The sequence below is a fragment of the Morone saxatilis genome, unplaced genomic scaffold, assembly GCF_004916995.1.
Source record: "Morone saxatilis isolate NCDOM2014 unplaced genomic scaffold, NCSU_SB_2.0 Contig11, whole genome shotgun sequence".
In the NCBI taxonomy this organism is placed as follows: Eukaryota; Metazoa; Chordata; class Actinopteri; family Moronidae; genus Morone; species Morone saxatilis.
In genome coordinates this window covers 9,937,743-9,948,366 of record NW_023339663.1, presented here as the reverse complement: position 1 = coordinate 9,948,366, position 10,624 = coordinate 9,937,743, and the positions used below count along the sequence as shown (strand labels likewise).

General features: G+C 38.0%; 1 protein-coding gene across 1 annotated transcript in view; it reads right to left on the bottom strand.

Annotated features, from left to right (window-relative positions):
* The window catches only part of LOC118320903 (protein diaphanous homolog 3-like), a 145,871-nt gene that overhangs the window by 105,463 nt on the left and 29,784 nt on the right, over nt 1-10,624 (bottom strand). The window contains exons 8-16 of the mRNA XM_035652025.1: nt 10,403-10,539; nt 9,926-10,031; nt 7,955-8,065; nt 7,329-7,447; nt 7,011-7,127; nt 2,985-3,103; nt 2,816-2,880; nt 1,872-1,976; nt 1,176-1,188 (exon numbers count right to left, since the gene is read on the bottom strand). Coding sequence (XP_035507918.1) covers nt 1,176-1,188; nt 1,872-1,976; nt 2,816-2,880; nt 2,985-3,103; nt 7,011-7,127; nt 7,329-7,447; nt 7,955-8,065; nt 9,926-10,031; nt 10,403-10,539 — 892 coding nt within the window. The remainder of the gene's footprint in view (nt 1-1,175; nt 1,189-1,871; nt 1,977-2,815; nt 2,881-2,984; nt 3,104-7,010; nt 7,128-7,328; nt 7,448-7,954; nt 8,066-9,925; nt 10,032-10,402; nt 10,540-10,624) is intronic.

The window sequence follows — 10,624 nt, the reverse complement described above, 5'->3', positions numbered from 1 at the left end:
GTCCAGTTCAACGCACCAAACTCAGATCAAAACTAGGCAGTGCTGTTCAGACACGAAGCAAGATTCTGTTACTGCGTTGACTATTTCTCATTTAAAATAGTTTCAGAAACATATTTTAGTGTACTGTTTAGCTGTAAGGCGAGCCGCCATTGCGTCATTTTAACCCTCTAAGATTGCATCCTCAGTTATATTGTACCTCCATTTTAAATGCCAATATTTAATTTTGTCTTCCTATAAAACAAAATGTTACGCGTATGTACGTAAGCATTAAACTGTCAATGCCATTCACCTGTCAATCAATCTTCAACTTTTAGCGACACAGAGCAAAGATTCATTTGTTGACTAGCTACCAGAGTGGAGTGTTTCTGGTGTTCGGACCTCACTGATTGTTGTATAAAAACACAGCATTATCACTTGTAGAAAAGCACATATTGTCTGGTTTTCTTTCTGGTGTCCTCTGGCTGCTCTGCTCTTCGCTCGTGCAGCTAACGTTAGCTAACGTTGGCCAACTTAGCCCCGGGGTGGCAAAATCAGCAATTAAAACTCCTCAGTTCTTTATTCCCTGACATTAAACTGCCCTATTTCGGTATGAGATGCTGTATTAAGTCTCAGTCTAGACAGGCTTTTTACTGAGAGCTTCCAGGTGGCGCAGAGTCAGCTAATAGGGCCACTACAGCTGCTGGACCGGGGGGATGTAACACACAGCGCTATTGGCTACCACGACAAGTCCCTCCCTAACTTTTAACAGGAAATACGTAAATGTGTAGGAACAAACAGCTCTCTGATTCCCATTTCACCTGGACTTAAAAATAAAATAATAAAATAAACGTAGAATTTATGATGAAAAAACAAAAACAAGCGAAACTGGAAAGAAAAAAAATGGAAGCAGACAAACTATAGGATCTGCCAAGTGTGTAGCACAGTATGCTTTCCTCTCTAACACCACTGAGTTACGAATAATGGAGGCGTGTTCCCTCAACCGTCCAGCAGAGGCCAAATGCTCATGAACAGTCTAGATTCTTTCCAGAACATGGCCACAATAATTAGCTTTTTTCCAAAGCTAAAAATCAAATGTTATAACCGGGGCTACAAAGCTTCGTAAATTGTATGATAAAATGGCTTATTGATCCATGCACCAGTTTTAGATTAAAGAAAGGTCAGCCCTGGGCCCTTACTCTGCCACTGCCTCTAGAGGGAAGGACACCTTTGCTGAATTAACAATAGTGTGTGTTGGTGAGAGTTAGGCTGACACAGACAGACAAAGACAGTGAGACAAAGTGTGTGTGTATGTACCCGCCTTGGTTAAATGTACCACCGTAATTTGAACCATGGTACTATTTGAGTATTCATTCTGTGTTTGCTCTCTTAAATTGAAAAATTATCGGGAAAATAAATAGGAACTTCTCTTTCCCCCTCTGAGTGTGTAGTTATCTTGCAGTGCCAGGGCATAGGAGCAACTCTCTGGAGTGTTGGGGGGGTTGAGGAGTGGCCCAGCAGTAAAGTTGAAGGGGGTTGTCAGAATAAATTGCTTTTAGAACAATTTCCTCTTTTGGGATAAAGATCAGAGAATCAGAAATGGCCAACATGGAGGACTGGTCAGTGTTCTCATTAGACTTAGTGTCAGCTAGCCAGTGGAGCAGCCTCCATGTCAAACCAAACTGCAGGCTCCAGTGAATAAAATCCCCACCCTACGCACCATGCACCCCAGAATAAATAGAACGTCTCATAATGGAAAGTAGAAAGAGACAGCTGAATCATTCCATGCTAGATTTAGGAGGGGTTGGTTGAATAATCAAATATAGTGTCTCCCCCCCCCAAAGAATTAACACAATTTAAAAAAATTGACACTGACAACAAAAACAGTCATGTACCTGGGACCTGAAGGCCTGCAGCTCTGCTTGGAGGTCAGCTATTTTTTCTTCACACTTAACCAGCTGAGTTTGTGCCTCCTGTCTGCTTAGAAACTCCTCATCAAACTAAAAAGAGAAACACCAAATGAATCACACAAGCACACACTGATATTGAATTAATGTAACTGGGAATTAACATAAGCAGTGTTCATTAAAATTGTTTAAACCTAATGGTATAATTATCTTATATAATCAACACTCATTTTACCTTGATTACCTTCATTTACTGATTGAATTCTAACCTTTTGTAAAACACCCATTCATTAATAAAACCCTTACCACACACAAAAGTCAATCAATCCCTTCTAATCAGGATCTCTAACCTGCTGCTACCCCAACTTCAATTAATCACAGCAGCCAATCCATGTGACTTCACACATTTCACATTTTCATCTACAGTGATATAGAAACAAGACATTTTTCTACATCACAGTTGTCATGCTGAAAAAATCTCTGGCATATGTACAATTGTTACTGACAACAAGTACTCTTTACCTTGCATTACAAAAATGTTTGGTTTCCATGGTTTCCAATTTTGTAATATGGGATTTTAGCATTGTAAAGCAAGATGTCATTCAGTCTGACTTTCAAAAGAGATCTTTTTTTTTTTGCGTTTGTAAAAGAATCAGAGAGAATTTTAAATCCATGTCACTTACTGCTAAGTGATGACTGCACTTTTTAGTTTGTTTGGCTCTGAAGTTACTGCTATGGTCTTACTTTGGGATTTTTAGAATACAAGCCGCAACGAATTGTCAGTGTTATGTTTACTTCATATTATTAATGTTTTATCTAACCAGATTTTATGGAACAAATTAGAATTGATGCCAGAATGCCTCAGTAGGTTTTGCTTTGTCCAGGTGGATAAGCAGTGGGATGAAAATTGTTATTTTTTTGTCAATACTTGCCTTCTGTGCCAGTTCTGAAGCTCTTTGTTCATACTCATCAGTTCGAGCTTTATCTACACACACCTCTGAAAACAAAAGCCAAAATAAATAAATCAAATAGAATAAAAATCATTTACGTTTTATTGAAATATCTAGAATGTAAATAAACTGCTAAAGGTATGTGACTTACCTAAGAGGTGGCTGAAGTCCACATCCAGGCGCTTGCGGTAACTGAAGTCGGGGTCAGTGCCACTTCGGTGGAGCACAATTTGAGACACACACTCTTCAATGATCTTAAAGTACTGGGGCCTGAAAGTCAGGACAAATGAGTAAAAGAAAGCAAAGAGAAAAAGTTAAAAAAACATACATAATTTAATTTGATTCAATACCATACTTTTAATCTGTTGGGTGTATGCAAGAGCTGTTATCTTGACACATTCAGTTGTGAGTGAACTGTCTGCAGCAGAAAAAGCAATGCTAGTGAGAGGATATAACATGTGGCATATCCAAACAACTTCTACAGTTCTATCTGTGCAACCAGTCATTGCATCATATATCAGATATCTTAAACATAGCAGGAGGCTCCAAGTCAGAGCTTCTTAACATCCTGATGTATTATTGAGTCAAATCAAAGCCTGATGTTCATACAATGGGTGAAATTTGAAGAGCATCACATCAATTTTACATGCTTGAACATCATCATTAACTCTGCTGACATGAGAATCAGATCGATCCAGAATTCTACTTTTCAACACCTAACCTACATCCCCAAATAGGTGGACACAATAATAATATGTGAAGGAAATAGACCGCAGAAAAAGTCTTGGTTGATTCTTGATTCTTGACTTCATAAGACCAACATGAGTGTTTTGTTTAGTAATGTTTCACAAGTTAAAGTCTTTTTAGAAATGCTAAAATTTAAAAATACCCATTAACACACTCCTAACACATCAATAAAATGGCGTATATACACCAACCTATTAGCAGTTGCGAAATAATTGCAGTTAAATTGTTTCAAATGGTTCTGTGAAATGTGTTGATCACAGAATAACCAAGGGCATGCCACAATAAGAAAAGGGGCTTATTATAATTCAACAACAGATGACATGCAGGTCTGGGAGCCGCAGAGCTACTGCAAGTTAAAGGGAAAGTATCTGTTTGATCTGCTCATTATCTTCCAACAATGCCACTGAGAGTCCAAATCCCTTCTATACCAAATCATTAACTAATACTTTAAGACTTATAAACAGCGATAAGTCAGGGATACTGTCTGCCACCTCTTTCTATAACAATGCTGAGACTGGATCTGACAATGATGATGAATACCATTTCTGTGATTCTGAAGATGGGCTGCACAATGGAATCATTGTTTGAATGAAGACAAAAATATTAATAATCAAATGGAATAAGGCATGTTGTCAGTCAAGCTGCTGGCGTTCCTTTCATTACTCCTGTGTACCAGAGGACTATATATACTTGACATCAAGGGTATCAAGAATTAAATAACTAAAGATCACTACACCAGTCTGTCGCGAGAGATGCAGTGCATTAAAAGGATCACACACACAGATATGATGCCACTGAAAAAATAATGATATCAAGAGTACGGAACTGCCTTAGGAAAAGTTGTGATGTTTTCTAAAAACAAATACTTACCAACTAAAAACAGTCTTAAGAGCTACACCATATGGTGTGAAAATGAGGGTAAAAATATACAATCATCCATGCCATTTAACTACAGATTTGTACAATTAACACATTTTTTAAAGTTAAATATATACAGTGTGTGTTCACGAGTGTGTCCTGGTGATTTGCCATTCCTCACAAGTTTATGAAGAAAAAATTAAAACTGAAACTAAAACAAAAGTTATTGCCACAACTCAGTCCCAAATACTTTTGACATTGTTGTGAATGCACACACGTTTTCTAAGTGTATCTATTTATCCACCTCTGCACTCAAGCACTTCTTTTGATAAATTTAATAGCTGCTTAGGCCGTGAGTGGTCATCACAATTTCCAAAGCCCATGTTGACAGTTTTAAATTATTTGTCCAACCAAAGTACAAAGATTTCCAGGCTACAGTAATAAAAAACAGAAAGAGGATGAATTCCTCACTTTGTTTCTTTACAACAAAGAGCCATAAAAATGTTAATATTTTTGCTTAATAAATGACGTAACCTATAAAACCATTATCCAAACGGTTAAAACCTCTTAAAACCTATATATACTGTCAATGGTTAAAACAGCAATTGAGTTATGACCATTCTCATCTATGTATATGTATTTCAGTGTAGAAGTACTTAACCCCTAGTGTTATAAGTGTGATAAGGACAAATGTTATATGAGACTTTCATTCTAAAATAACCCTGTTTAGCCGACTACTGTACATACTTGAACAAGCAAGACAAAGGTCAGATTTAAGCTCAACTGTTTACACAATATGCTTTCAAGAGAAAAACTTTTAGGATGACAACCAACGAATGTCATCCGTAACGCTATCTTGGTTAACAAGTTTGGAGGGTTTGCTGAAGTGGACACCTCCCTAGACCCAGTATAAAAGAGCAGCTGACATTATAACATTACTCTAAACTCGAATAGCATCCAGGCCCGATTTCAACACAGTGGGAAACTACTAATAGTTACAAGCTGTGGTTGTGCTATTGTAAACAGAGAAAAAGAAAAAAGTATGAAATGCCTCTTGGCCCTGGAAGTGTCTTTGTGTCCATATGTGCAGTAAATATTTGTATGCTGTTCAAAATGGTTACAAAATAGATGGCACCAATGTTGGTTGCCATAAAGACACCAGTGTTATTGTCATATTAATTTCAGATGGAGAAAATTAATCAGACGGAGCCAGGGGAGAGTGGCAGACACTTTGAGTGTTGTTTTTGGGTGGGAGAAAAACTGCAGGTGATGCATTTCATATTCTTCAGATTAGAGCTCTATCTTTTGATCAATCTAAGGTTTAACTCACACCCAGCTGTGAGTGAACCAACATAAAATAAGCCTTTGAAAAGTACCATTAATAGGAGATGAGTAATACTCTGGAGCCATGGTTGCTGTAGATGGCTTTGAGATGAAAGAGACAGCATTCTCTTTGTTAGCCAATGTCACTGAGATGTTTTAAGGCAGAAGGAGTGAGACCTCTAAAAAAACAAAAGCTCTTCACCAATGTACATCATTACCAATGTTCAAAAGGTGCTTAGACTTTTGCTTATGTGTGCATTGTGCTAAAATGTGAGATTAAAACACTATATGTCAATCATCTTATTATCACACAGACTAAGTTATATTACTGTTCCTATGATTAGAGCTAAAAGGCTCTAGTCTATGAAGAAAATAAAAGAGCTAATGAATAGAGCTGAAAAAACAAGAATCACAGAAAGTCCAAGTCACAGACACGTACACACCGAGGGTAAATGAGAGAAGAGCATAACGCCAGGGACACACAGGAAGCAAAGCAGCCTGGTTGTTCACACCAGAAGTGCATTCCTCTGCACAATCGATTCTGTTCCTCTGCTCTTTTCTAATCACATATAAAGATGATCTTCATAATAACCTCATGAATTATGTGTTCATGAAGAAGCAGAGCATCACTTCTTCTGCAACAATTAAGGAGCATCGCTTTGTGTGATCTGCAGGGAGGGGCGTTTCTCCTGCCTGTCTGTGTGTGTATTGTGTACTCGTAAAAATATGGGAAATAGGCATCTAATTTAAGAAACATAATCGAAAAAGGCAGTGATATTATTTAAAAAAAAATAAAAAGGAATGGGAATGTTTGATATTTCATCACGTGGGGTAAAACGACTTGGAGGAATTTAAACTCCAGCAGAAGCCAGTTCATCATTTATTAGAATCAGTTTATGTATATCAGATACCGGGTATATCAATTATATTGTTTAAAAAGATTATTTAGTGTGCTTTTTTGCCAGATTCCCTCACAGCGCACAGAAACCACAAAACAGATGCCAAAATTATTGATGCAAATCGCAAGCTGGCCAAGAAGCACCGCACTGCGGCGCACTCTTGTCTGAACGGCCCAGTTGGTTAACATGGAGGCTGAAAGCAGTGCTTCACAAAACTTCCACCTATTGTGTGTCCTCAGCGTAATGAATGAATTAAAAGAGGAAGATGAAGAGTAAAAAAAACTGCTTGCTTCATTACACAACACAGATAATTAAGGTTCTTTTTGTCTATGTGTGTTGTTGAGTTTTACCTGATCAAGTAGTCATTGCGTATGAGCATCAGGTGCTGCAGTATAGAGAGGAAATAGGGCTCTGCATTGCTGTCCTTCACCATGCTCTGCACAATACTGAATACATCCCCCGCATCAGTGCAGAGAGTCAAGGACTTGTAGGTAAACTGAAACACTGCATTTTTTCATCAAAAATGGAAGCTACTGAAATAAAAAAATAATTACAGAACTATGTGTTTAGTAATAACTAACCTTAGCTGGATTCCATGAACATTTCAAATGTTTTAGCTACATTTACAGGAAACCCCAGAGTGCTCCTGTTGGTAATGAAAAGGATATTCCAGCTCGCTCTTGATGTCTTCCAGCCTGTGAGAGAACTCTATCATGTCCTCTTCTTTGTGCTCCTCAAATACCTTCAGCTGAATGTCAAGGGCATCATTCCTGATGGTTGCCAGTTGCTAGTTAAAAAAAGGAACAAAAGGTAAAACAGATTCAAAGAGATAGAAGAATTACACAAACCAAATAATAGAAAATGGCTCAACAGCCTCTCCAACATCAGCACTGAAAGGGAAGCATTAAGCTCAACTGAAGAGAAGTAGCTCATTCTAAACACTATTACTCATCACGTTAAACAGGTGAGGGGACCCACACCTCACTTTAATTTATGATTTCTTGGCAGCTACAGCAACATTGTTTACAACAGATAAACATGTTAGGTAGACGGTATAAAAGCCAGAAGGAAGATTATTAGTCCAGGCACTAGAAACTTTATTGGTGTCTGGGTGCTGGCACAGACAGAGGACGTGGAAAATATCCTCTGTGTTTCATAAATTATTTGCTGGAGCAAATCTACAATATTTCACTGAAGTGGGCAACTCATTTAAATATTAATACAAGGTGAGTGTAAGTTTATATATATATTGTGTGTGTGTGCGCGTGTGTGTGTGTGGTTATGTTGTGCTTACCGGCAATATCTCTTTCAGGCCACAGCGCATAAATTCATTTCTGATGTGCAGCCTGAAGTCCAGCTCATCAGGAGATGTTACTAGTGCATTGATGAGCTGCATGCATGCCACCTGCAACATGAAGGGTACACAGCACAAAGAAACAGTGAGAGAGAGAGAGGAGAGAGAAGATTGAGAGAGAGAACCAGAGAAAAAGATGACGGACTTCTTCTTCCAGAACTTGATGAAAAGCTTGCCGGCATGCATTCTAAATGAGTTATGTCCCTTGGAAGCAGAGGACCATAACTAATGCATGTCTATTTTCTCCAGTCACCAACTAGGGGGGCTGATTTTAATATTAATGCAACAACTGCCGACCCATACGCACAAAACTAACTAACAGTCAATTTAAGGGCAAACTCGCTCTTTTGGAAGCTGTTTTTCACTCCCCTCTGAGTTTGGTTTACTGCACAGGGAGCACTGCATCCTGTGACTCTTCAACTACCCGGGCAAACACGGACAGAAAAATCAATTATTGATCAGTAAAGCAATCCACTCATGTGTGAAAAGAGGGTATGGCAATGCTGGAGCTCAGGGAGGATATTTAGATGTTTTCCAATTCCATTTCCAATATTCCACACATCCTTTGGTACATAATCAATAGGGAGAGCAAGAGAGATTACTGCAATGCTTTACTTTATTTTTCATGAGCAAAACAACATAGACGCAATGTAAGTATTTGATGACTGTAATTTGATTCCAGCTCATCAGACATTTTAATAATTTATAAATGGATGTTACATGTATCTATTACTAGCTTTGTATTCAGAACAATACATACATTAGGTACCACACAAATACGTAAAAACACTCTGAAGACTTTAAGAGAAAATTTGAGCATCTTTGATTTTGGCGGCCCTGCATGTGTCTATTTACACTCATTGTCTAAATGCACACGTTCCCTAAGCCAAAGGCTGCCAGTGAAGACTGTAAGAATGTAGTCAACCTAGGACAGAAAGCCTTTGGACACACATTGCTTTTCTTAGGATAACAGTATCTGTGATTTAATAATGCATGAGGTTAAAAGGAACTGTGCTATATATTAGGAAGTGGGAAATAAACCAAGTATCAATAAAAGACAACTAAGTCCTTACAAAATTCCGAGTACAAAGGGTTAAGTTTGTATTGCCAAAGATGAGTATTGTGTATTTAATGCCTCTGTATAAAGGAAATTATAGCTTCCAGTGCGCCCCCTCCCTCCCTTCATTCCCTCACCATTTTTCACTACTACTGAGTGTCCCTACAGTTTTGCAGCTGTCAAAGGTAGTAACAGTAAGCTCAATGCAAATAATACAGATAATACCACAGGGGGCAAAAAAGATACAATCTTTTAATTAAGTTTAGCATTGGAAATTGCATACGCAAAGTTAAATAACCAAAGGAGGAAATGGTTGTACATGGCAGAGTTTTATGATGACCGTGTGTGTGAGTGTGTGGTAGGTATTGGATGAATGATCACTCTCTTCACATCCCTCAGCTACCAATTAAAAATGCAGACAACATACTTTAATCACGAATTACATTAGTGTGACACAAAACAGCCCATGTGCTATATCTCAAAAAGGGCATGTATCAGCAGGGAGAAGATATATCTGAAAGATTATGTAAAGGAAGTGCATAAGATGATGCAGTATCATTAGACTGGTAAAACCCTCTCAAACTACAAAGTGGATCAGAAAGAATTCGGAGTTTATAATATATTAACGTTGGTTTAAAATGACCCATGTGTAGGACTCAGTGGCATCTAGCTACCTAGTTGCAGATTGCAACACCCTTGCCCCACCCTCCCGTTTCAAGTGTGCAGTAGAAACTTTGGTGGCCACAAAAAGCAAATGGACCCATCTACTTATTATACTTTATATTTAATATTTCATTTCAGAGTAATTTGAGGGAAACAATATGTCAATAGCTGTACATGTACTTTGCACTTACTTGTAACTGAACTGAGCGATCTTGTAGTCCCTGCACAATGGGACTGAACCTCTCAATGGCTCGCCATTCCCCTGCTGTGGTGATAGCTTCAAGGACCTTTTCCAAACTAAATGAAAACATTAAATACATGAGCGAAGAATTGGGAAAAAAAATTAAAAGATATTTTCATTTTCAGGGATGGTGACCATGAGCTCTGTCCTATTCCACCGTATGATTCCTTTCTTGTGAATTTGTCAAATTGAGAAGGATTAAACGGATAAAATGTGTAATGAATTACATAATCAATTTGAAAATGTAGATTACCTATTCAACTAGACGTGTTGTAATACTGGAAAATGCATATTGTATTTTTGAAAATTACTTTTGAAGTAATTACAAATTTTTTTATTGTTTTTTGTGAAATCAAAAATGTCTTCCAACCCTAACAAAGCAGTAAAGCATTGATATGTTGACAGAATGAATGAGGTCAGAACATACGTGTTCTCTTCGCCCACAATGCAGATGGCTGACAGCAGCTTTACCACGTCAGTCATCATGGCAGACTGGGTGGGATCAATGGCTCTTGCCAGCAGCGCAAGACTTTTCTCCTCCCCCAGGATTCGATCCAAGCCGTACTGCAGTAAACACAAACCCAAATACGCTGTAATGTTGCCCATTTGTAACAACAAGAATACAATGTCTTGTATATATATATATATA